General features: G+C 41.9%; 2 protein-coding genes across 5 annotated transcripts in view; both read left to right on the top strand.

Annotated features, from left to right (window-relative positions):
• The window catches only part of ncor1 (nuclear receptor corepressor 1), a 51,365-nt gene extending 40,995 nt beyond the window's left edge, over nt 1–10,370 (top strand). For 3 of the 4 annotated variants that reach the window (XM_080041193.1, XM_080041192.1, XM_080041195.1), the window contains 14 exons: nt 128–310; nt 695–844; nt 1,817–2,011; nt 2,428–2,563; nt 3,246–3,970; nt 4,114–4,230; nt 4,894–5,060; nt 5,176–5,393; nt 5,809–5,943; nt 6,409–6,554; nt 6,779–6,832; nt 6,928–7,119; nt 7,212–7,388; nt 8,015–10,370. In XM_080041193.1, coding sequence (XP_079897319.1) covers nt 128–310; nt 695–844; nt 1,817–2,011; nt 2,428–2,563; nt 3,246–3,970; nt 4,114–4,230; nt 4,894–5,060; nt 5,176–5,393; nt 5,809–5,943; nt 6,409–6,554; nt 6,779–6,832; nt 6,928–7,119; nt 7,212–7,388; nt 8,015–8,220 — 2,801 coding nt within the window. In that variant the 3' untranslated portion in view covers nt 8,221–10,370. The remainder of the gene's footprint in view (nt 1–127; nt 311–694; nt 845–1,816; nt 2,012–2,427; nt 2,564–3,245; nt 3,971–4,113; nt 4,231–4,893; nt 5,061–5,175; nt 5,394–5,808; nt 5,944–6,408; nt 6,555–6,778; nt 6,833–6,927; nt 7,120–7,211; nt 7,389–8,014) is intronic. The other variant, XM_080041194.1, reaches the window with a different exon arrangement.
• A 760-nt stretch (nt 10,371–11,130) lies between these two features.
• Nucleotides 11,131–25,345, top strand: zswim7 (zinc finger, SWIM-type containing 7). The gene is made up of 5 exons (XM_080040642.1): nt 11,131–11,214; nt 12,821–12,842; nt 16,863–16,965; nt 22,799–22,903; nt 24,599–25,345. Exons 1-5 carry the CDS (start codon nt 11,139–11,141, stop codon nt 24,707–24,709), a joined length of 417 nt encoding a protein of 138 aa, XP_079896768.1. The 5' UTR covers nt 11,131–11,138; the 3' UTR covers nt 24,710–25,345.
• Nucleotides 25,346–27,515: the final 2,170 nt, after the last annotated feature.

Genomic DNA, 27,515 nt, shown 5'->3' with positions numbered 1-27,515 from the left:
CTACATGCTCAGGATCTTTTTCAGCTATTGACGTCAGCAGTTGCGATTTGTATCTCTGGGCCTTCTGTTCATATCTTTTGTGTTGTTTTTTTCCTTCCCTTTTCCCCTCCCCTCCTGTCTACTACAGCGTTTATGTTCCCGAGGCAACCGTCCCCGCAAGGCTACAACACCTACCAGCTGTACACCATGGAGAACACGCGGCAGACCATTCTTAACGACTATATCACCTCCCAGCAGATGCAGGTCATCCCTCGAGGCATGTCACCGCAGGAACAGCGCGTCGGTATCCCTTACCCACCCGGTGCTCGAGGTACGGCCAGGGGAGGGGCTTAAGTTTGCGTACCGTGTGTTTGTGAAGTAGTGGCTACCTTTTCCAGACGCCCAGAAGCAAATGACCTACTCAAAATTAGATAATTTGCTCTTTTATATTGGGGCTGCAACTGATTCGGCTATTAATCAATTACATCATTTGGGTGTGGTCACCCAAATCTCCATTTGCTGAGTGGTTGCCTCCTTACAAGTTGACCACTATTCCACTCCTTTTGCAGCCCTGTTTGCTTACTGATAAATCTGTATTTGGGAGCACTAAATGATAATGGTGATGGGTTACAGCTAGACGGTGTTCACACATTCAGAAAATTATGGAATCGGTTCTTGTTGTTCACCGTTGGCCCTTTGCTTCTGTCTGTAAAAGGGATAATTGATCTAGCCCAGATGCCTCCAACTATCCTGTTGCCTCACCCTGGGGGAACAGGTAATCCCACTTTGGAACGCATCGCCTACCTCCCTGGAGCTCAGCCCCCTTTCCCTCCTAGGGCTTTCAACCCAACCTCCATATCGCCAGGTGAGGACCCCTCCCTTCCCCTTCCCCATCCCTACAACCCGTGCTCCCTTATCTTCCCTTGGCACGACTTCCGTGTTCCCTCACACCTCTGTAAGAGTGCAGCCCTGCACTGGCCTAAGGGGGTCAAAGGTTGGTTTTGCCAAGTCGAGTGTTCTTGCAATTCTTTGAATGGTCAAGTTAACAGAATGTGTATGATATGTAGACTCAATTCAACAAAGAATCTCTGAAAAAAAAAAACTTAAAGGTGCACTATGTAGCTTTCGGTGTGTCAGAGAAGTTAACATTTTCTAAAAAGAACGTATCCCACAGGTATATTGGTTCCCTGGATCAATGTTTGAAGTTAGAAAGCTCCCTGAAAAGTTACTATTTCACTCTTTTTGGTTTACAAACATAATATGTTTGGTTCCTGGTGCCTCAAAATAAGTTTTCTTTGATTTATGATGATAAAATGAGTTCCATTCTAAAAATCACAAGCAGATTAAATATGTTCTTCTAACTAACTGCAGGCTCTGCAAATGTAAAATAAATCCCCCTCCACTGAAACGGCATAGAGCACCTTTAAGGAAATGAAAATTGTGATGGGCTCAGTCACAGTGAAAGTGATCTGATCTGAGGTCTACAGTGTTTTTATTTCCATATTGGCATGCAAAGATGTTTTTATTTTTTACTGCCAATCAGATTAGGATCTTAATTAAGTGTGTTTTGTAATTTGACAGAGCGTAAAGACATCATGAATATTTTAAGTTTATGTGGAGCTCAGGCAGCAGCTCTGTGATGAACCCTGTGTGGTTTGTTGCACTCGGGGTCTGCCTGAAATGGTAAATATGGTAATATATTCCTGTGGCAGAATATTACCTCGATTTTGCTGTGATGGATTCAGGACGTTCAATCCACCCTGCTGGGACCCTGTGTGAGGTATTGTGTGCTTTTAATAAACCCTGCGTGTGTGATCTGTGTCGTTGTTTTCCTCAGGCCACCAAGCCCACCTTGCTGCTGCTGCCGCTGCTGCCAATGCAGAGAGGGAGCGAGAGAGGGAGCGTGACCACCGGGAGCACCAGGAGAAAGAGAGAGAGAAGGAAAGAGAGAGGGAACGAGACCGGGAGCGGGAAATGCGAGAACGAGAGCGCGAGAGGGATCGGGAGCGAACCAATGAATACATGCGAGGAGGTGAGTTGTTTTGTTGGTGTTTAGCTGTAAAACAAATTCCTATTAAATGCACTCTCTATATACCTCTAACATAGGAAGCCCTCGATCCAGTGAGCTCCATAATTCATACAATTTACAAACAAATCAGGGTTAAGATGTACATAACTTACATAAGTACGTCGCGGATATCCTCTCTTTTGCTCATCTATTTGCACTCTTTCTGTTATGCTCTCTGATTCGATCTTAGTCTATTTCAGAAGCAATAGGGTAGTCAGTTAAGTAAATAAAACCTTGTTTTGCTGTTTCTGGGTATGCTGCAAAACAGGACTAAATATAATGGCTTAATACTGTCATTGCTGTTGGACAACACATGCTCTAGTGCACTTTATTTTGAAAAACCCCACTCTTACAATGTAACATGTATGTGTCTATAATAGGTGGACAAGAGCAGCCAGGCCGGCCAGGAAGTCGAGGCTATCTGCACTCTCCTTCTCCATCACTCAGGACGCAGGAGGTAGTGGTCCAGCAGCGACCTAGCATCTTCCAGGGCAAGAGTGTCATCACCTCTCTAATGTAAGTGTCAACCTATTCTAACTCTGCATTTACATCAGCTCACGTACACCCTGTCTATAGCCTCGTTTCCACTGAGCGGTGCGGCTCGGCATGCGTTTATTTGTGTTTTTACTGTCAAAAGTTGGGAAGAATATCAAAAGAAGTGAACCGTGCCGTACCTATTTTTTGGAGGTGTAGTTATGCAATGCAGTCCGTGTTCGACAGAATTATCATTTCTGTGCAAGAAATAATCTGCCTTGTGTAGTAACGTCGGCAAGAGTGAAGAGTCTTGTGTTTAGAGAAAATGGTTGATGCGCAGCTCTTTGTTCAATGTGTGGCATTTTTCCTCTTCATTGAATTTATTTGTGGGCTACACTGTGTCCTGCTGCTATGTCCTATCCCCATAGTTACTTAGCTGCCTTGACCCACGCCGTTCAACGGCTCTAACCCATAGACTTAATATAATCTGACCCTGGTCTATCGCCGTCCAGCATAAACCAAGTCAGGTTGCTGTCGGCATTGAAAACGCAATCCAGATCTAAGGGTCACCGTGCCCTGTCGAACCTTGCAGTGGAAACGAGGCATATATCTTTAGTTTACATAAAATATCTCGACGGACTGATTATGTGTTATTCATACAAACCACATGTCTTTTAACCGAACCCGTCCTTGAGGAAATATGATCTTTTTATATCCACTTCAGGCCTCATTCAGCAGCAGTGACGGCCGCATCCCAGAGCAACTCTCGCTACAGCACAGCTGCTGATGCTCTGGCTGCTCTGGTGGACGCTGCAGCCTCGGCCCCACAGATGGACGTGGCTAAGGTGAAGGAGAGTAAACACGAACGGGATGATGACATGCAGTCCATGGCTGCTCGACGAGCCCTCGCCGAGCAACAGCATCAACACCAACAGCAACTGCAACATCATCAACAACAACAGCAGCAGCAGCATCATCAACAACAACAACAACAGCAGCATCAACAACAACAGCAGCAGCACCAGCAACAGCTTCAACAACAGCAGCTTCAGCAGCAGCAACAACAGCAGCAGCAACAACAACAACTTCAGCAGCAGCAGCAGCAGCAACAACAACTTCAGCAGCAACAACAACAACAACAACAACAACAACAACAACAGCAGCAGCAACAACAGCAGCAGCAGCAGCAGGAAGCAGAAAGGCGATCCATGCAGTCCCCATACAGTTCTATGTCCCTGCCTGGGGGGAAGCCCCACTCATCTTACTCTGAGGGCATGAAGGATAAGGGCCCTCAAACCTCAAAGTCCCGCATCGAAGAGGAGCTTCGGACTCGTGGAAAGACGACCATCACAGCCGCCAACTTCATCGACGTCATCATCACGCGACAGATCGCCTCAGACAAGGACTCCCGAGAGCGAGGCTCCCAGAGCTCTGACTCCTCTGGCAGCTGTGAGTGTTTGGGATGCATGTGTAGAAGTATTATCAGTTATCTGATGAATTAAGCTTTTAATGTATTTTTCTTAGAACACAACATGACCACACCTTTATATTGTGTCCTTTGCTTATCATAAATTGTTCATCCATACCTGCAGTGTCGTCCAGTCGATATGACAACACTGGTGGAGGAACCATTGAGGTGATTAGTCCTGCTAGTTCCCCAGTCCAATCCCAACAGGAGAAACCAGAGGAAGTGCAGCAACAGGCAGCAGGTATGAACATATCAAAACAATAATGGTTCAGTAAATGCAAAGATTTTTTTTAAAGATGTTTTGTGCCAGGTCAAAGAAGAACATATTATACTCATTTTCTGTTTTTTTGTTCTTGCTCTTAGACTCCTAAAGACCACACAGTAAACTCTGTAGATCTTAGGGAATTGACCTCTCTCATCGGTGCATTTTCAGCCTTCTATCAAAATGGATAATATCTGATAACTGTAGAATATCTGGTGGGCAGCAGCCTCTGCCATCAGTGTGTGAAAGGAGTAAATGTGACGGAAGGGCTTTGAGTGGTCAAGTCTGACTTGAATCGCACTATATAAGTACAAGTCCATTTCAGTGGTTAACCGTTAAGAGTGTTGGTTAACGGTAAAAAAATCTAAATCTAAATGCACATCCCTAGATGACATAGAACAGATTTGGCTGTGACGGTTATATTTAGCTGCTAGTCAAGCGGAGTAAACATACCATAGCTTGAATGAATGTACCCCCTGACCCTGTCACTTGAAACCGTCAGTCTGCACTAGTCTTGTCACCGGACTCAACTTGAAGTTATTTCTGTCGCTGGCATACAAATGCACATCAGTGTATAAGCTCCTCCCTGTCTCTCCTAACCTCAATCTGACTCTGTCTCAAAACAAACTGGTTTCTCTGTAGCTGGCATGCGGGCCTATGACATGAGTCGTTACCGGCCATCAGCGGAGCCGCCACAGCCCAGTCAGCAGCAGCAGCAGCCGCAGCAGCCCCCCTCCTCGCAGGCTGAAAGCTACTCCCAGCAGGTCCCCAAGACTATGCGGGTCATGACCTTGGCAGACCACATTTCGGTAAGAAAAAGATGGAGAAACTGAAAAAGTAATGGAGCACGTTCCAAATTTATCATGTGGGTCAACCCATCATAACCTAACCAACACGCCCTCTGGTTCACTCCCCGTCATGCAGCATATCATAACCCAGGACTTTGCCCGGAACCAGGACCCTCCTCCGGCCTCCTCCTCAGCCTCGGCCACATTCCAGAGCGGGGTGCCAACCGTGTCATCTTCAGGTCGAGCCAAGGGGCCCAGCCGCTATAGTCCAGAGAATCAGCACCAAGCCCCACACCACCAGAGACCCACCAGCAGAGTGTCCCCGGAGAATGCTGCCGACAAGCCCAGAGCCAGGTACATGGACCAGCCAGTCGACCCTGAAATGATCCAAGTGGTTCTAATTTTGACCATGTCCACACATACATCTATGCCAGGTTTACATCTACTGAGCATTGCACCAACCTTGCTCAGGAAGACACTCATGGGAATGCTTACAATGTTATTCTGTGGTGTTTGACGTGACACATTATCGCCACCTGCTGGCCTGGCATGAGTACGTCAGCGTTTTCAATAAGTGTTTTGTTGTGTGTATGGAGAGATATTCTAAAACACCGTTGTGTGTAATGGAATATTGCAAAAGGGGGGGAATTTTTTTTTTTAAATATCCTTGTGTGTGTGTGTGTGTGTGTGTGTGTGTGTGGAAATACATACATACGTGTGGCTTCATCATCAGTCCAACCTCCAACCTGTGTGTGTGCTCCCTGTCCAGGCCTGGTAAATCTCCAGAGCGAAGCGGCAGGCAGATGGAGAATTATGAACCCATCTCTCCACCACAGAGCTACCAAGGCATGGACAAACAGGAAGCTCCACCCCCGAGGAGAGAGGCTGAAAACACCGAGATCAGGTAGATTAAAGTTTGAATGTGTCATACCAACTGGCCAGTACATCTCCTGATACAGCTCAATGATTCCAAATCAGTTTATATATATTTGCTAAACTTTGTAGCAATATAGTAGCAGACACACTCTTAAGGTTCATTAAAAAGATTGTTTATAACAATAAAATGTAGACAAGGGAGGATTTTTTTTAAATTGGCAACTGCCACATGTCTATTGTGATATAAAGGTCTTGCTACCTGTAATAATGAAGTGAATTTTAAATAACCAATATGTATAGACTTGACTTACAAATTGCTACAGCAAGTTTAATTGATGCATTACTGTATTAGACTGTAAATCAATTGGTCCTATGGATGCCAGCAGACCGAGTGTGTAAGCAGTCTTTTGAGGTCCCAGTGGGGTTAGAAGGGCCAAGGGCTAAATGCTGGTTTCCCCTTTTAAGTGACTCTTTGCCCTTTGTCTGGTTCAAGGAATGACTCGCGTTCCCCGGGGCATGTCAGCTATCTGCCTTCCTTCTTCACCAAGCTGGAGAACACTTCGCCCATGGTGAAATCCAAGAAGCAGGAGATCTTTCGTAAATTGAACTCCAACTCTGGTGTCGGTGATTCTGATATGGGTAAGTGGGACCTTTCTCACCCTGTTCCTTCAAACCAATAAGCATGCAACACATGACGGAACAATCCCTATTAATCTATGTTCACGCAGGACATTTGTGTGTACTGAATTCCTAACCCTCTAATTTTCCAAACTCATTAGACATGTGATAAACCCAGAATAACTTGAATTACTGTATCATTTTTAACTACATTCATTGACAAACAGCTCATATATGTCTTGCAGGAACCGCGCAACCAGGCACCGAGATTTTCAACTTGCCTGCTGTTACCAGCTCCAGTGAGTAGCAGTGAAACTCGACACGGCTTAGACACGGTTCCATCTAGGTGACGAGGCCTCTCTAATTCTATGTTTTGTTTTGTTGTGATTTGAAGGCAGCATCAACCCCAGGAACCACTCCTTTAGTGACCCAGCCAGTAACCTGGGCCTGGAGGACATCATCCGCAAAGCCTTGATGGGCAATTTGGAGGAGAGACCAGAGGAGCACCAGGGAGGAGTCGTCAACAACAACACGCCCGGAGCAGGCAGTGACGCCCGCCAGGAGGCCAACCCATCACCCAGCATGGGTAGCCACCATTTACCCATTCCCAAATGTTGTGACAGGATCTTGTGTATGACATATCAAGCAATTAAACATCCTTCCTATTGAAATTTACAGCTAAGCAAAAGCAGGCCAAAGCCAACAGCCGGAAAACCAAGTCACCTAACCTGGGTCAGGCCTACGCTGGAGGGGAGCGTCCCTCTTCAGTGTCCTCCGTCCACTCCGAGGGAGACTATCACAGACAAGCCCAAACCCAGCCTCAGTGGAGCTGGGAAGACAGGCCCTCATCCACAGGTGAGCTGTCCAGACCCTGATGCCAATGACTATGTTTACATGCACAGCAATATCACAATATTAGACCGGTTAAGATCATATTTCCAATTAGACATGTAAACGGCAGCTTTTGCTCACCTTAATCAGAAATCAGAATAAAGTCATATTCGGAGAACGCCATGTACGTATAAAGACAGCTGGAGTATTCTGATTTTAGTCTCATTATTGATTATCTTAATCTCACTAAATATTCCCACCTCTGGTTTACGGCTGTTAAACAACAATGTGTAAACCATTGTGTAACCTCCTTAAAAGAACGATAATGACATAAAGAGTGTTTTATTTTCCTTGAACGGGACGGGAATTATGCCGGAAAAACTACCACTTACGACTGACGTCATGACGCTACTACCACTACTGAACATCGCTGGTTTATTCAGAATATGATATTTGACATGTTAACAGGAATGTTCCCATGGCTGGTGTGCATGGAAACGCCTCATTTGGATTACTGTCTTAACCGGAATATGGACCTCAATCAGAATATGCTTTGCATGTAAACGTGGTCAGTGTCGGTGATAAAAGTACCTGGCTGGAGCCTCTTTATTGACATTATTTTCTCTTTCTCTTCTCCTTTCTTTGTCCAGGATCCATGCAGTTCCCCTACAACCCACTGACCATGCGCATGTTGAGCAACACACCACCCACCTCCATAGCCTCCCCCTCCATACAGAGCCAGCAGCAGCAGCAGCAGCAGCCGCCGCCTCCAGCTGGAGCCCCGGTGGCTCAGCAGCGTGTGTGGCAGTCTCTGCTGTCAGAGCAATACGAGACACTGTCTGACAGTGATGACTGAGCCCTGCTAGCTACAGTCCACAATACCCAGAAGAGAGGCCTGCGCTGAGGCTCGTCTGTTCAGCCCTCTCCTAGAACTAACCTCGCTCACTGGGCGAGTGTGACAAGTAGACGGGGCAGTGTCATTTTTATTTTTTGGTGCTATGGCACCCCCTGGCTGTTAGCTTAGAGTACATGCAGCAGCCTTGTGACAGGCAGGGGCTCTCCAGAACAAGACTCGCTTTTGCACTCACCCAGCCTGTCGGGGGGGAATAAACAAAACTCGACTGAGAGGACGACACGAGCTATAGTGAAGATGAAGAACTTAATATGTAAAAAGAAATAACATAAGACTATTTCTGAATTTTGTTTTTGGTTTCTGTAAAGATATGCTTTTGTCTTTAAGAAAAATCATTGTATGTAAATAGAGTAACCTTTTGCAGTGTTTTTCTTAACTTGATTATTTCTTATTTTAATGTCGCTTTTAAATTGATCCACTTTAAATGGGGAAGAGTCGGGGTGTAATCTTTAATATCACAGTTGGTCTCTCCCAGTCCAGCCCCCAGCCCACGTCACCTGACACCCACTCTGATATTTTTACCATAGCAACGCATAGAGAGACCGGACCGTGGGTTTGTACTTGTACCATGAGTGGAGCACGGAGATTGTGCCACCCTGCGCAACATCCACCAAGCACCACCAGAGCCTGAACGTTGTGGACATACGAGGATGAGACAAAACAGACTAACATTTCAAACAGCATTGATATATGATGCCTGTCTTCGCCACATAGTGGAGATGACGCATGGATTGTAACTATCAGATGGTAGAGTTAACTTCTCACCCCGTTCTAGACAGCGAAATGTCTTCAAAACAAGTTGAGTTGAACACTGGTGTCATAGCAGAAAGATGAAAAGCCTGATATAAGCTGAATTTTGCCGGAAAAGATATCCTTATGACTACTTCTGGACCCCGTCTGAATAATGAAAGTGAGCCAATTTTTTTTTTTTTTTTTTTTCAATAGAGCCATGGTGAGTCACATGTAGCTGTCTCTTTTTGCAGTTTCCAACCTGTCCAGAATGGTCTGCTCTGCAATGTTGTCATGGTATATTAAAAAAAAACAGTGTCAGGTTTCGCCATGCCTTGTGACTTGAGAAAGAAGGCAGCTTTAACTAATTTTCTCAGAGATATACGTTGGTGTTTGATGTTTGTATTTGTTTCTGTAGTCCTTTTTTTTTTTTTTTTTTTTTTATACTGTCCTGACAAAAATCTGAACTCTGTAAATCGTCTTTCCATAACACAAAAAGACAAAACTAACCAAACATAAAAGAATGATCTGCACCATTGTTGCACTTTTTTGCTTTGTAGCTTTTGACAAAAAAAAAAAAGCATACTACCTGCTGTGTAACTTATTCAATCTCCAGTACAGGAGTATACTAAGATGTGCTTTAAGTTTTTCCCACCACTCACAGAATTCTGGACATTTTGACTTCCTGTCTTTTCTTGTAGCTGGTACATGATTTTGTAGTGTGACACTTGCATCACAGTTTTAAGTGTACGGTACCGTTAGGAGTTTGCTGTCACGGTGATTCAGAACCGTGACCACTTAATCTCTGCCTTCATTGTGTCAATCAGGCGGCATCAGGCTTTGAATATGAATTATACTAGGTCAACTTCATAAATGGCAGTAACGTTCTTTGGACTTTTTTTTTTTAGATATGTGGCAAAAACTATATTTTGGCTTTTTCAGCTTTGACTTTGCTCAGATAACAAATCCATTCTGCTTTAAACTTGATATTCTCTTTGATTTTGAATCATTTGTCATAGCACATGTTCAGATGATTATTTCCTGTCATTTTCAACATCTTTGTTATTCATCCCTTTAAGACGGGATGTTATGTGTTTACAAAGGCAATGACAAAAAAAAAAGAAGTTTACAAACTTGAATCTTAACGAAATCCGACATGAAGCCGAAAAATAATTGGAGCATCTTTTCAGCTCTCTATCAAACACGCAGTGGTGACTCTTTTTTTTTTTTTCTTTTGAAATTGAGACTTGAAAACCCGTGTATCCTATGATGTTGAAATGCAATGTTTGTATCGCACAATGTCTCTTAGTAGGCTATTACAAGAGTTCCAGACCAATCAAATAAAGTGGATCAGTTCTCCACCACTGAAACATGTGTAGGTCTTTAATAGATGTGTGCCATCTATGTATTGACTTGTATGATCCTCTTGTAGATTGTGCCCTGGTCATAATTCTCATTTAAGTGTAGCAGAACTTTTCAGGCTCATTTTCATCTCTATGCAATATAAAATCAATACATGGTATTAGAAATTGTAACTTGTGGTTTATCAAAAGAAAATTGGGGAAGACCTCAATCGATGTCAATCATAATGATTCTTAAAGTTGTGTTGGATGTAAGTGAATGAGGCAGTGATGTTAAATGATTTGCCACTATATGGACCGGAAGTTTCATAATACGTAGAATGCAACTAATCCCATTGGAGATTATATTTCTATACTCACTTTTCATGATGGATTGATGTCAACAAAAGTGCACGACTCAAGCTTTGCATTATCATACAAGCTGTCTGCTGGAGCGGTGATTGCAATTTTAGATTGGCAAAAATATACATGTATCTGTCCGGAACTACTTTAGGGATAGCAGCAGGTTATGTTTTATGCACTTGTTAGCAAACAATGTGTCTGAATGGATGCAGTTATTACTTAAGTGTCTCTGAAGTGACAGGGACACAAGATAACCTCCACCTCATATTGTGCAAGGCTTAAAACGCAGTGAATAATACATTGACTTGAGTTAGGGCCTTTTATTTTGAAGGGGGAAAACAAATCTTCGAGACGGAAATAGCAATATTTTGGTCGTACCTCATTGGCTAGCGGTGTGGCTGGACTTCCTGAAACAAAGCAGACTGTAAAATGCGTTCACTTTTGCCCGCGGTTGCCGAACAGCTTTTCCGAGATATTCAAAAAACACACAAGGAAACGTCCCAAAGTAAGACAATAGTGGTGAAAGGAGATAGTTGACAGTATGAATGTTAAAAGTAGCCGTAGCATTTCTAGCTAACCTTTGCAGAATGTGACATACTCGCTTCACTTTACCGAGGGACCGTGCGTTAACTGTCAGGGGAAAAAAACAACAATTAGGTTTCCCTTTCTATGAGACTAATTAAAACGCAGCTGTTACTTGTTACTATGCTTCACGGTAGCGTTAATATAGCAGGGAATGAAGTTCCAGCGTTTTTTCCAATGATGTAGTTTATTATCCGGCCTGTAGGAGGCGCTGCTGTATCACACTTATCCCAGACCTTAATTGTTGGCAATACTACTTATTATAAATTAGTTTAGTCTAAAAACACACCTGAAAGGAAAGACGTTTCCACAGCAGACATTTTGTGGTAGGCTATATGTGTAATAAGAAAAATTTAACTCGCTGAGTTCTCTTCAAGGACCTGTTGAAAGCCATTTTCACAGCAGACATTTTGACATACGTGTGTTGTTACTTGTAAAAGCCCCGTTGGCACTCATTAACAATGGCTATGTTGTGTTCATGTACAGTAAACCCCCGAACAGAAGCAGCTAAATTGCCATTGTATATTTTACTATTGATACCTATGCTGTGAGAAAGGTCTATTGTGTATGCTGACTAACATGAATATAATATCAGATATAACAATTATTTAGTTGCCATTTTAAAAAAAAATGCATTTTTTTAATGAACAGTTTGTAAAACGTATGCTACGTGATGAGACTGGCATATCTCCTCCAATCCATCTTCATCACCAGTCTCTCACATAAACTGATAACATCACAACTATTGAATATTAGTTGCTTATAAGTATAACATTGCCCCTGATCAGGTTTTGGAAAGTACATACACTATGGGAATGTTGTGCCACAAAAAACTAAAACAATGTGTTGTGTATATTGTCCATAGAGGATTAACCCGTCCCACATCCTGCCCAGCCCTAAATCCCAATACTGCCTCTTTGAACTTGTATTACTGTGATCAGCGAGTGTGCTTCATTTTTAGAACAATCAAACTTAAAAACATATAATACCTCTATCTTTAGCTTTGGCTTCAGGAAAAGGTGGTTTCATAATTTGTATACACTGAAGTCATGCTCACTGGGACTAAACAATGCTGCCGGCTTGAATAGTTGACACCAGTCCAAGGCAGTGCATTGCCCAAGGCCATCATGGCAATGGCTCGTTTCTTACCCGTATTCTCTGAAAATAGACTTGGACACACAACTGTCAGGCCGTCAGCAAGGAAAGGTTCTGCTTGTATAATATAGTATCTTTACCATAAAGGCAGAATGGTCACTGCTGCATAGTAGATGTCTGCCTACCAAACATATTAGATAGTACATACTGCAGCGATGACACAGTTGGTCTTAATTTTGGGTAATACATGGATTTTCTTCAAAAACAGGGTATTGATCTAATTGTACACTGTGAACAGATTCACACAGGTTATGCATGGAAACTCACACTATCACCTTTCTATTGGTAATCGATAGTTTAAATGGAATCAAACCTCTTAAAAATGTCCACACACGTTAAGAAATTATTTCTCTTATTTCTCACTTTTTTTCCAGTTCCCGATGACCTGCTCATTGCGTAAGTATCAATCTTTTTAATGCATGATTATCCATTACCTTCCATCACAGCTATTTATTACCGACTCTTCTGATATTGACATTGTTACTCGTGAGGGTGTTTTTACTTTACGGCCACTTGTAAAACTAGATATCCTCCCCAGTCTGAGGGATGATTTCAGTCTGCACACGTCTGAATGTGAGTGGGAGTGAAGTGCAGGAAACTACACTGAGGAAGACCAGGGAGGCATTTTAACAGTCTGGATTTGCCAGAGTGACACAGACACAGAGATACAGTGTCACCACCATGCTGCCCTGTGTCCGTACTGGGGCATTTCCTGGCCCAGTGCTTTGGCTTACTGAGACTCAAGTGGTGCTCACTGTCTGGGTCAACATGTCCACATCCTGTCTTGTTAGATAGTAATGCTCTATTTTATGGTCTCTTCATCACCCTCTGGTCATTTAAAATCAGACATCACCACAATATTTATCCTCTGGTTTCCCTCATCTCTGCCTCATTGGAAAAGCCCAGTTGCCCACGCCAATGGTTGCAAGTGAAACTAACACTATAAGTGATTAAATGATTTGTTTTACATTAAGAAGTGGAAGTCTCATGTAATGTATGACAGGCTATTAATGTTTATTGTCTAATATGCATCCTTTTGCCCTATCCTGATATATATTCATGGTAGTAGCATAATATTCTTAGGAAATATATATTTTTCAAACTAAGCATAGAATTGTCTAAACTGGAAGAGTTGGTAGTTGAAGATAAAATACTTTGACACGGTTTCAAAAACAGTTAAATCTTCAATGATTTCACCAATGTATGCAGGGAGGGAAGAAGTGACTGTAAGGGTTTCTTCCACCGACAGTAGCTCAAAAAGACAGCTGGAGAGGGGGCTGACAAAACATGTTTTTAAATTAGAATTTCTACAACAGTCACACACATAACAAAAACATTCACACTTAACAATCACATACACACATTTTTAGCAGTTGCAGTGTGTACAGGTCCTTCTCATATAATTAGCATATTGTGATAAAGTTGATTATTTTCCATAATGTAATGATAATAATTGAACTTTCATATATTTTAGATTCATTGCACACCAACTGAAATATTTCAGGTCTTTTGTTGTTTTAATACTGATGATTTTGGCATACAGCTCATGAAAACCCCAAATTCCTATCTCAAAAAATTAGCATATCATGAAAAGGTACTCTAAACAAGCTCTTAACCTAATCATCTGAATCAACTAATTAACTCTAAACACCTGAAAAAGATTCCTGAGGCTTTTAAAAACTCCCAGCCTGGTTCATTACTCAAAACCGCAATCATGGGTAAGACTGCCGACCTGACTGCTGTCCAGAAGGCCATCATTGACACCCTCAAGCAAGAGGGTAAGACACAGAAAGACATTTCTGAGCGAATAGGCTGTTCCCAGAGTGCTGTATCAAGGCACCTCAGTGGGAAGTCTGTGGGAAGGAAAAAGTGTGGCAGAAAACGCTGCACAACCAGAAGAGGTGACCGGACCCTGAGGAGGATTGTAGAGAAGGGCCGATTCCAGACCTTGGGGGGCCTGCGGAAGCAGTGGACTGAGTCTGGAGTAGAAACATCCAGAGCCACCGTGCACAGGCGTGTGCAGGAAATGGGCTACAGGAGCCGCATTCCCCATGGCAAGCAACTTTTGAACCAGAAACAGCGGCAGAAGCGCCTGACCTGGGCTACAGAGAAGCAGCACTGGACTGTTGCTCAGTGGTCCAAAGTACTTTTTTCGGATGAAAGCAAATTTTGCATGTCATTCGGAAATCAAGGTGCCAGAGTCTGGAGGAAGACTGGGGAGAAGGAAATGCCAAAATGCCTGAAGTCCAGTGTCAAGTACCCACAGTCAGTGATGGTCTGGGGTGCCATGTCAGCTGCTGGTGTTGGTCCACTGTGTTTTATCAAAGGCAGGGTCAATGCAGCTAGCTATCAGGGGATTTTGGAGCACTTCATGCTTCCATCTGCTGAAAAGCTTTATGGAGATGAAGATTTCATTTTTCAACAAGACCTGGCACCTGCTCACAGTGCCAAAACCACTGGTAAATGACCATGGTATTACTGTGCTCAATTGGCCTGCCAACTCTCCTGACCTGAACCCCATAGAGAATCTGTGGGATATTGTGAAGAGGAAGTTGAGAGACACCAGACCCAACACTGTGGATGAGCTTAAGGCCGCTATCGAAGCATCCTGGGCCTCCATAACACCTCAGCAGTGCCACAGGCTGATTGCCTCCATGCCACGCCGCATTGAAGCAGTCATTTCTGCGAAAGGATTCCCGACCAAGTATAGAGTGCATAACTGAACATAATTATTTGAAGGTTGACTTTTTTGTATTAAAAACACTTTTCTTTTATTGGTCGGATGAAATATGCAAATTCTTTGAGATAGGGATTTTTGGTTTTTCTTTACTTTTTTGCCAAAATCATCAATATTAAAACAATAAAAGGCTTGAACTACTTCAGTTGTGTGTAATGAATCTAAAATATATGAAAGTCTAATGTTTATCAGTACATTACAGAAAATATTGAACTTTATCACAATATGCTAATTCTGATTCTGATATGAGAAGGACCTGTATACCATGTACTGTGTCTTTTATCGGCATAATTTACTTGAGCACTAGGGTTGCTGGACGGGTCCCGGGATTTCGGGATTCCCGTGAAATGAGTCAGTCCGGGAGTACCGGAAATTGGCCGCGGGACCCGTCCTCCCGTTTTTTTTTTTTTTTCGTTTTTTTTGAGGGGGGATATTTTTTTTAATAAGCTAAAATGAATAAAACAAAGGCTACACAATATTTTGTGTGAAATGTATTTTTTAGACAGGCAGGCATACGAAATACCAGCGCCTCTAGGCTACTGAAAGTGCTGTGTCCGAGGAAGAGTCTGATGATACCCAAGAATATGCGTATCAGCCAGAGCCAAGCGAGCAGACGATGACCCAGAGCCTTACTGCACATCTGCAGCAGGCAGTCATTAGCCTCGTTAGAGATGTCGCCGTCTTGCTCAGACCTGCGCAATTATGACGCTCGGCTTGCTGAGCGCACAGCATTTTTGTTGTGCGCTCAGCAAGACGGGCTTCATAGTTGCGCAGGTCTGAGCAAGACGGCTCCAAGTCGAACGAGGCTAATGACTGCATGCAATGTCCCGAGCCAGACCAGAGGTATGGGAATGACCTCCACAAAATAATTTCAAAAGAGTTTGCGCTCTTCGAGGCAACCAAAGAGCGACCCAAACACCTGCAGCAGCTCTACTCTGCACTTTCCACCATACAGCCGACGTCCGTGGAAGAAAGAGCGTTCTCGGTGTCAGTTCGTGACAAAGCTCAGAAACAGGCTGAGCAGTGTTTCTTGAAGTCACACTTCATGAAAGTAAATGAAAGGAAAGCTGGAAAGTAATCTTGCTTAGCGTGTCAGTTTGAATAGGCTGTTAGTTCTGTCATGTCTTATTTCACACGTTAAGAGCAATCGGTAGCCTATAGTGCATTTTTTGTTATTTGCCTATCCTTTGGAAAATATTCAATTTAAACTGATTTCGTAATAAAAATAGATTGTTTGAAATACATTTGTTCGCCAAACACCGTTTTTTGGCCATGTTTTGATATTGAACCTCTGTGAAACATTTTTCGTATTTTCTTCATAAAAACACCGTTTTCAATAGGCCTATTTAACTTCTGGAAAATATTTTGCCTAATTTGAATGGCTTTTCTTCATGTTATTTAAGTAGAAATAAAACGTGATGTAATATAGCCTTGTCCTGCTGCATTTATTTATCTATTGGCATTGATTTAGTCCCATTAAAGTAGTATTAAAGGGCAATAATGGTTTCAACGGGAAATCCCGGGAAATCCCGTGAGGAGCTCTGAAATCCCGGGATTTGAAAAGGGGCCATTTCGGGAAATTTCAGCAACCCTATTGAGCACAAATGTAAAACTATTTTTTTTTTAAAATAACATTTTGTGGACGTCTTTTTATTCATCTTCTGGCTCCTGTCTTTCAGGCTGAAGTTTGTCTTTGGGCCGTGTGCGCTGCAGGCTCTGGACCTGGTTGACCAGCGTTCAGTCACATGTATGTCATCACCCAGTGGACGCAGGGCATTCCAGGTCTGTCAAGTCTGTACCTTTATAGTAGTCCTACTCCACCTACTATGGTTTGCATTCTAACAATAAATCATTGCCACGATATCATGTGACCTCTGTAAAACAATTTCCAACATTTAAAAGATACAGAATTAGAGTGTGCACTATCTAGGAGTACTCTCCTTCACCAAAAGATCACATAATCAGTTTAATAACAATTAGTAAATATATATTTGCCATCTAGATAAACAAGACAATCAGCACAGCGGATCATAGAGCTTTTTTCTTTCAAACAATAAGAAAGTGGAAGACCGATAGATGTGTTCAGTGTTAATCTCCATTGTACTTAGTTTTTTCCTGCCTAGTTTTAGCCTTATGGATTGAGAGCCTATATTGTTTTATCTCTAGAGATACTTGGATTTAAAAAACAAGTTTTGAATCTTATTTTGAATGTCTTTCCCTGTAAAGCGCCTTTTCTGTCAAAATGATCTCAATCATTTGGTCTTTATGAGTGAAAACATTTCCCCCCCTGCTCAGTGCCATAATAAAAAAAAAAGGTTTGTTAATACGATATTCATAGTTTACCCTTTTTGATTTAGGGAGTTTTAAAGAAAGCAAACAGATCTTAATTAGTTTAGATTTGCCGGAGGAATCCTTGAATCCCATTTAACCTCTTCATGAACACAAACAAAAATACACACCCTGGTGTGTCCTAATTGAGTGACTGGCTGATCCTGGTGTGTGATATTTTATAATTGTATAAAAGAGCCTCTGAGAAGTGGATACAGACACTCACTCAGATCACATTAAGAAATGTATTTTTATTAATACGGTTTTTGAAGCAAATCAACCTAAACTTTTAAAATAGGAACTGACGCTTTATGTTCAGTAAGGAAGTGGGCTTCTTGATTGAGTTATTACATTTTCAAAATAACTACGCAAATGTAGAAAATGGGTAAAACCCACGTTCCCAAATGAGGTCATACCAAAGAATGGATGCTATTACTAGATACCGAAAACCTGACCAGTGTCGGCTTGTCCTCAAGGTTTAAAGTCAACCTCAAGGGGACGTGTAGGGACTTGTGGTGGGAGAAAGAAGGGAGTCCACGGAGCTTGTGGTCATTGTGACCCAAATTTCCTGTAATTTCCTTCAGTTTCCTGCAAAAACAAATTAAAGGAAAATACAATGCAGCTAAATAAAGACATGGAATCGTTTCTGTTGGAACACTTTCAACTCAATTGCTGCTGTTTTAATCGTTTCACTTTATTTCCCTCAAGGCTGTGTGTGACGTTGATGCACCAGCATCATATATTGGAAATGATTAATAGAATGGTCCTCAAATTTTCTGGTGGGAATTTCCTCTTTTTGCCCCGCAAATGTGTGGTTTTCTGGCAAACTCGGATACAAATCTGGTATTCATCTGGTACACGTTCACAGTACAAATTAAATACATTTGATTTATATTTGCTCATTTGTTAGAGAATCGATTAATTTTTTATTGTTCTTAATACAAGCAAAGTTCCCGGCTCTCATACAGTATGAGGATTTGCTTTTTGTCTTCGTCATATGTGATTATAAATGAAGTTCCACTATCGACTAAATGATTCACTGATTAATTGAGCTAATTGGTAGATTAATCAATAGTTACTTCTGCTAGTTACAGCTCTAGTCTGTACAGAACAGTGTCACTGTCAGTGCTTCATGGCAATCTCAATTTAGAACGAATAAGGATATGTGTGTTGAACACACAAGACTTGTGTTTGCGTATGTATGGACCCGTGCGAAGGTCACACATTTTTCCCTCTGTGTTGGGCTTTATTGACCCACTGTTTACTCGCCGCTTTGCAACACTTCATTACAACATCACGCGCAGATACACACGCAAGCTCACACACTGCTGTAGATCAATGGCAGATAAATCTTTAACCAAAAAACAAGATAGTTCAACATTTTGGTAGCTATATTTAGTCGCTTTCTTTCATGATGATTTCATACTTGTCTCACGTCTTGTTATGTCTGCCTCTGTCTGCATTGCAGCACATCGTAACACTGACTAATTCACAGATTAGATCTTGTTTGATCAATCTGTACAACGTGTCCACACCCTGATAAATTCTGACGTTTTCTCTGCCAAGTGACTTCCTAGACTCTCCATTGGTCGCCTGGCAACTGGTCCCAGCAACTATTTTTACACTTTCAGATATTGTATGAAGTAAACAAACAACATATGATAAGGTAATCTATAGTGACCTTTAGTGGAGATGGTACAGTTTTGTTCACTTCAGAGTCAGACAGAGCCGAGCTAGTTGTTTCCCCCTGTTTACAGTGTTTATGCTTAGCTAAGCTATCCGTCGGCCGTAGCATGGTATTTCCTATACAGACAGAGGGAATCAATCTCCTCATCTAAACAAGAGCATTTCTGAAAATGTTAGTATTCTTCCAAAGCAGCAGATGACTGTTCATCTAGTTTATAAAATGCATGAGAAATGTATGAATATTTCAGTGATCTTCTGTTTATATGGGCAAACAGCTGCTATTTCCAACACGCCAAGCATTGAGTGTAATGGAGTGATGGAACATGTGAGTATTGTATGAATAGCTTAGAGTAGGCTACTTAAAGAGTTTACTTTAACTCTGGCGCTACTTTCCTAGGTTTCCAAGTTAAAGATTATTGCTGTATGTGTAGGCTGCTCTTTTGGGAATAGTAGCGTCATGACGTACCCGGGAAGTCTCATGTCTTCAGCATATTAATAATGTTCTTCTTATTCTTTATCATACATCTTGAAGTTTATATCTGTCATATAAACAGGTTTGAGTTTGGCTTCTGTGATAATGGGAGGCCTTTTTTTATGTTTTGAAGGGTTTGTGTTGCATTAAGTCAGACTTAGGTTTACACAGTATCAAAGCCATTACACAAATATTTAGCTAACCCTGCTCTGGGACTCTCTTTTCATTTAGGTTTGACAGGTCTTCCTTACCTACATTGCTGAACCAGAGTAAGAATTGCATGGCATTAAGACATCATATTCTTAGGTTTTTAAGAAGTTAAAAGGAAAAGAGGTGATGATGCAACTCTAGTCGTGACAGTGTGACCTTGCCAGTATGTCTCCCGTCAGGTCAGACCATATACGGGCAGTGTGTGAAAGCATAGTTATTTAGAAGAAAGTTTATACCTCTGGAAAGTGCAGGCAGTGACGACAGCAGCTCATTTAAAAATATAGCCCCACTGCAGTTACTCATCCACTTATCAAGAGGCCTTACGGATTTCATGCCAGGCAAGGGAGAGGATGAGAGAGAAAATTTTTCTCATCAGATAATAAAAAAATATTTACAGAGCAGAACTTATATTTCTTATAGGGTTTCCAGAAAATCACGTGACCCGTGTTTGGAATAAAAATATATTCTAAGCCAACAGAGTATTGAGTTTAGTGAAAGGACAGTGACTAAATGGGAAGTGTGTCAGAGTGATGCTGAAATAGTGGTTAATTGAAGGATTACTGCCATTTTTGTCATTTCCTGTTAGTGCTTTCGTGGGACGCAATCCATGGATGCAATCAACTTTCTCATGTAGTCGTGAGCAGTCGGTCTCTCCTCTTTCCTCAGAAGAATGAATAAGTCATGCGTGGCATTTCACTGCTGGGATGTTCACCTTATCTCATTCCTTACATTCAGTGACCTTTGCATCGGTGATGGTGCACTGCTGCCCGGAAACAATTTTTAAGAAGAACTTAATCTAATACAAATATAAGCAGTGTGACTTTTTTCTGTTCAGGTTTGTCTAAGGCCAACAGAGCAAGAAGAAGTGTAATTGGTGAACAGAGAATTTGTGGTGAGTGACTGGTTGTAAGGAGAGGCAGCTGAAAATGGATCTCAGATGTATGTATTTCTCCAGTGGTGTGAGTTTGCCAAACCATTCCTGACTGGAATGTAGAACAAACTCAATGTTGCATGGATTCTAGCACATGAAAGGACTTTGATAATGTTTTGGCCAGCTAAAGACTCACAAGAGGTGACGCAATAATACAGTATTTGGAAGGACTTCCCAGTGCTTTACATTTCCCTGAATTGTTGTTTATGGTGCGGAACCAGTGGACAGAGGGCCGTCCAAACTCCTGGCCCTTGGCTCTAGAGAAGTATCCTCATGAGGGCCAGCATTTCAGCCAGAGACGGACTCAGAGCTATGCTGAGACCTTAACTCTCACTGTTCCTTGAATCAACTTAATGTCAGATCTGGAAGTACACAGTACTTGAAAGTGTTAAAACACTTAAAATGTTGAATTTAACACCATTTCAAAGTGCATTCGGTGTTAAATTGACTCTTTTCACAGTTTTAACATGTTAAAGTTAAATGAACTCTAAATAGTCTCTTAAAAGCTTCATATTTAACACTGGGGAATTTACTGTGTATAGTGTCGTTTTGAGAAAGATGGGATCCCTGTCAGGCAGTGGAAGCCTAGAGTTGTGGGTGTCTGGGGATGATGTTAGCTGCCAACTGGATGTTAGAGCCACATATTATATAATGACAACAGACAACAGAAAAGGCCTGTGAGTGTGAGCTGGTTTTCAATAAACTTGTCTCCTTAGAAACTGTAGCGGTCCTTGTCTTGGTCTCCACAGTTTGACCGTTTCTATCCAGATCCTGCTGTACTCAGTGCTTTTTACTTCCTTCTGTACTGAGGTGCTAAAAGTCCACGTAAGTCTCTTTTGTGCCTTATTTATAAAGAGGTGTCAGGTTGAAAAAGTGAGTGGTTTTTACTTCTGTTGGGCACAGGGAAAAGAGTCATTTATCAAAGCTCTGGAGAATAATGGAGCCCTCCCTGCCATCTTGGGAGGCATTAGTTATTGTGAAGTGTCAAGCTAATCCACCAACTTAATGTCCTCATGTGTCATGTGCATGACAGACGACGCCATTAGACACCACATACAGGTTGTTTAAAAATGCATCGTTTCAACCTTGTCTCCTCCAAATAACTAATGGGACATGATGAGGTATGTGGGAGTGAATTCACCAACAAACCCAGCCCCCGTCCTGTCTGTTCTATTATTTAGGAGACTCCATCCAAAAACAGGATACAAGTTGGGATATTCCAGTGACTTTGCCTTGTAAAGTCAGGATCTTAAACAAAAGACTCTGGGAGCATTGACATATTTCACACAAAAGAGTGTATTTAAAGGGGGACTTCACAGCTTTGAATCAAAAGAAACCATATCATAATAAAAACTCAACCCGTGACTGCTGTCATTATGTGTGAACAGTTTGATTTCACAGAGGAAGCAGCTGCAGTGCTCGTCTCTAGATGACGTCATCACCGGTCTCGACTCTCTGCCGTGTAACAGAAGGTCAAAAGGTTTCAAATCAAATAAATGATATGAAAAATCTCAAATAAGTTATTATTTCACTTTAAATCTTAGTTTCTTTCTTTCAGCGTGGGTCGATGCAGTGACACCATGATTCTATTCACTGTGATTCAATGTGATAGATGATGAATACAAACATCATGACTATCAACTTTTAAGGTTGTGGAGAGAAATGGAGGAGACAGTAAGAGATGTTCTTGGGAACATGTGGAACACACTTGTTCACTAAATGGAGCTCAGTCTGTCATGTCGTGACTAGTTTAGGGTTATTCCCTGTTCAGTATAGAGCTTGTTTTCCTTCTTGCGTTTCCATTCCTTTACTGTTTCCTCTTCTCGTCAGTTGCAACACAAGCCATTGGCTGCCAATGCAAACAGCATTGTGATCATACTTGATTTACGAACCTCCCCCCTTCCAAACAATTCACTAGCCCACCACAGGGCGCATTGCGCATAGGCCTAGCCATGTATTTTAATGTACTTTGCATGAATCTGTTGCAGGTAATTGGAGGCTCAGGGCGTTTGTACACCTGCTTTGTGTCCTGTCACTACTGCCCATGCCCGGCTTTCTCCTTCACCGTGCTCCACAGAAATGATAGCCCTCTGGTGAGTCTCTAACAAAGTGTTGCAGTAGGTTGGGCTGAATGTCTGATCTCAGTAATAACAGACCAAAGGCTGCCAAGTAGGCTACCATAAGCTGGCACTCGATGCTTGTATTCTCCGTTTGTATTTCTCCTGTGTAAATTGTTGTACTTTAAATGCAGTAACCCTTCTCACATGTATTTTTTGTTGATATGTTCAATAAATAATGAGCATGCAATTTAAATATTTTGATGTTTTTAACACCTCTTTTCTCTCGACTGAATTTGGACAATTGCACAGGAAGTTACGCCCCTTGCTAGTTTAAGAGAATAAAGTAAAAAGCAAGAAGTACCTGACCCTACATAGAAATTGACACGCATATACATGTAAATACAGTGTGTCATGTTAGGGTTGAACTTTGTATTCGCACATGTACTGTATATGGTACACAGTGTATACAGGCACAGATTCACAAACACAGACATGAAACCTGCTTCACAGCAATTGTGTCTTGCCAGTCAGGCATGTATCCTGGTAGAGAAAACCATCCAGCGTGAGACCAAGCACACATTAAAATGTGTGTAACAGATGTATTGTGTTCACGTCATGTCTTGTCAAAGAGGGCCTTCTCCAATCCGGCTGCTTTCACCCTAAATACATGTAAGCAAACAAACTCCACTCCTGCCCTGGATATAAGGAAGACAAATATCAGACTTGTTTCCCTGGAGGATGCTGCTAAAATCAGTGTGAGAAACCGAGAGAGCTGCAACGGACCGTTGAGATTCCCCATGAGCACTGAAGACGGACCTCGCCAAACTCTGCTGCAGCTTTCATGGCTTTAACAAGATTAAACCAGCGCCAATTTGATGATTTCATTGTGCTTGGAAGCTAAAACTTGATGCCCAATTAGGCTTGTTTGATTTTGACATAACTCTCCAGTCAAAACCAATTGCCATTGCAAAAAGACTGTGAGATTGACCTTGTAGTCTGCACTCCTTCCCCAGCTGGAGCCACTCTGTTTAGTCAGGGCCTCTGCAGATTCCAACAGGACTGGGTAAGGCCAGGCCAGGTCCACAAGTAGGTCAGAGGACAGATAAAGGAGCGCTCCCTCCAACCACAGATGGCCATGTGCTTTAAACCAGAGTGGACAGGAGAAGCTACGAAACAAACTTTTGCACCTTTCTCCTTTCAACCATACTTTAAGTTTGGCTCATTGTTCATTTGAAGCACTGATTCACTTCACAGACATGTTGGTGTGGTGTATATCTCATTTATTGCATGGAATAGGCTGCAGAAAAACAAAACAAGTAAATGAGTATGTTGCTTATAATGAGAGGGGCTTCTGGATGTGCTCAGTGACGCACACACTGCATGGCTTTTTGCCATTCAGCACTGCCCCTGGATTTATGTCTTATTCACCACCCGAATACTCCATTTGGAAAATGCAGACCCATAACAGTCTAAATCACATGTCGTTTTTATTTATAGACATGTTTATCATTTTAAATAAATATTGGAAATTGTTTAGCGACCATTATTGTCCGATTCAAGATTACTCACTGGAAAATGTTCTGCGTGTCGGTGCCAAGCAGCTTCTTCCCAGTCTGCTGTTTACATGAGATTGAATTTAAGAGACTGAAGTGTCATTAAGGCTTCATATCCGTTTAATTACTCTCACCGGTGTCCATGTAATGAATCTGTTTGTTCTTTTTGTCTCAGTGCAAACACATCCTGGCCGTCTACCTGTGCCAGGCCATGGGTGTGACGCAGCAGGAGTGTGTGTCTGATCAGCAGATGTCCATTCTGCTCAGTGGGACGTCAGCCCCTTGACAGCCAGCTTCTCTCAGACCAGCAAAAGGACCAGCAGACCCCAAAGGGCCCTCTTGGAAGGGAGCCCATGTTTTGGACAGACACTCCAGTGGGTCAGAGGATGGAAGCGCGGGAAATGCTGCCGCGGTCTCTGCTCTTTTATATGTCTCTCTGAAAGACGCCAGATGTTTCTTTATTTATTTTTCTTTTGGAAAACCATGTGCAGCGTTATTTTTAGGTTGTTTTGATCTGAAGCTGCAACAATTAAGGAAGTAGTGAGTGTGCGTGTTTAAAGCTATAGTGCGTCTCTTTTTCATTATAAATGAATATCCGTTACACTCAGGGCATCGCCAAATGAGTTGAAAAAAAGTTGATTAAGCTGATCAGCTGCACGTAAATATTTTTTCTTTTTTTTCTTTGTTTCTTTTCAGTATGGCAACGTTTACTAACTGGTGCCACCCCCTGACACAGGCGTAGCATCTCAGAAAAAAAACAAGAAGTGCCCAAGCAATTGGACATACAGCAGAAGGTATAAAATCCATGCGCAATCACAGAAGGCTTACCTCATGTAGATGCACCGACATTGTTGTTGATATTACTCAGAATTCCTTGTGTGGGGGTGATATAAGCTATGCACTATAGCTTTAACTTACTTTCTGCAACATTATAAAAACTATTTTTAAATTGTTTTGTTTGTCAATATTAATTGTTGTATGATTCATACATTCAAAAATGTTAGGAATAAAGACTTATTTGTATCAATATAAACATTGCCTTTATTAACAGAATAATTCACCATACACACAGATCGCATCATGTTAAATAGCAGTATCAGTTTGCATTTGTAGTTTTGTTGAATGAAACAAAAGATGGCCTCTGGAAAGGTTGAACATCAGCTTGACCACAGTGGATGAGTATAACAACACTATAGCACACGGACAGGTCGGGGCTTTGGAATGAAAGGCAGGAATGTTGAACCAGAGTCAACTTTTTATTATCAGTCTTATCTTTTTAAAATAGCAAAAGAAGGCAATTGACATCAATCAATAGCTTTTAGAAAGCTGGACACCTACAGTACTTCAACAAATCAGTCAAGAAAGACAGTATAACGTTACAGTGCAGTTACAGTATAGATGTCTCCATTGGAATGTACTAAAGCTTTGGCACACTCCTGTATTTTAGCCCTTGAAGTTAGTCAGAGGTGGTACTCCGGACACAACGGCAAAATGAGTGGAGATAGTGAGGCAAATGCTCGACTTAAGAACACTTGTTAAACACCGACACAACAAGGTTCAAAAGCAACAATGAACACCACACCGAATAGGAAATAATCTAAAATGTCAGTGCAATGTTTATTCATCTGTGTAGTGATGGCTGTCAGGTGACCAAATACACCCTCTTTCTTTCACATAAGTCAGGACACTCCAAACAAAACTCTACTTCTCTGTCTTCAGTTGTATAAGCTCCACAGGAAAATGCACAACAACACAAAACACGCCCCTTCTCTGCAGTAAAGAGGCAAAGCATCAGGTGCTTTAACACATTTGACTCAGTGGAAAGCCCCACTGCAGCTGTTTAGCCTGAAACAATGATGCTGCTTATGAGCGCCTTCAAGCAATATATTTGTCTGGCGGAGAACATTTTTAGTGTTACCTGGATCTTAATTTTTGGGGGTTCAATTGTAGTTAGTTGCGTATCAGTCGCATATATTTTTTTAGCACAGAAGAGTAATGAGTTTAATTCAAATGTGTCCTTGTGCAACATATTTCAGAGGTTTCACCCTTAAAACTATAGTTTTCTCACATACTGTAAATCGGTTCATCCTAGTTCAGAGTTCAACAGCTTGTGGGCGACTGGCAGTGCTAACAGGGCAGGTGAGAGCCTCCGGATCCCAGCTGTGACTATGAGGGGAGAGGGGTTGCCAGCTTGACTCCTAAGGCAAGTGACATTCATATACACCCAACTGAATCAAAGCAGTGGTGCTTTGTGTTATGTAGGCCAGTAAATACATGTGAACCCGAAGCATCCAAGTATCAAATTTGGCATTGGTCTGTCCACTTACATCATCACTCAGTTTCCAAACAAAAGCAGCTGATGCTCTGTCCAGACGCCATGTTTATATAAAGGACACAATCAGTTTCCCTCTTCCTGAGCCTTTGTCTTGGTTACATGGAAAGGATACAGAGCGCCATCACAGGTGTGTTTTGATAAACTACTAGCCTACTAGGTGTGCCTGACTGAGTCACTTCATGCTGTATATCTTGAAACATCCCTCTGGCTCTAAGCCCTAGTTGCAAGATTATATTGTGACACCTGTGGCTCTGAATTAGAATTTTTCATATTCTTTTTTATTTCTGCATTTTCCCCCTTTTTCCAAGACATTTTCCAATATCTATGAGAGTCCCTGTTGTTTTTTATCCCTCTGTAGTCTACTGTGTCCGGTACACACATTTACAGAGGAGGATTCACTAGTGCAACAACAGGAACACCTGCTAACACTGGCCCTTAGTTTAAGCAGCAGCTGGAGAACAATCCTGCCATGCAATGGTATTGTACTGATAAACTAACATATGTACTTCTTTCTGTATATTGAGTCTGTAATGGTCATGAATACAGTTTCATTTAAAGGGCCACAAGCCAAAAGAAGAGCACTACTATTGTACCTTTCTAGGTACACAAGCATAGATCTAACCACACAAAGTTTTTTGATCATTTCCGTCTCAAAGAGAAGGTCTTGTAATAAATAAATTAATAAACACTGGCACTTATTGTTGACAACACAACATAACTGGGCAGAAAAAAAAGAGCATTTGTAGGCGTGTCAGGG

This window comes from Ammodytes marinus (genome assembly GCF_949987685.1).
Source record: "Ammodytes marinus genome assembly, chromosome: 14".
In the NCBI taxonomy this organism is placed as follows: Eukaryota; Metazoa; Chordata; class Actinopteri; order Uranoscopiformes; family Ammodytidae; genus Ammodytes; species Ammodytes marinus.
Note: the sequence above shows the minus strand (reverse complement) of the source record. Positions and strands in the feature narration are given on the sequence as shown.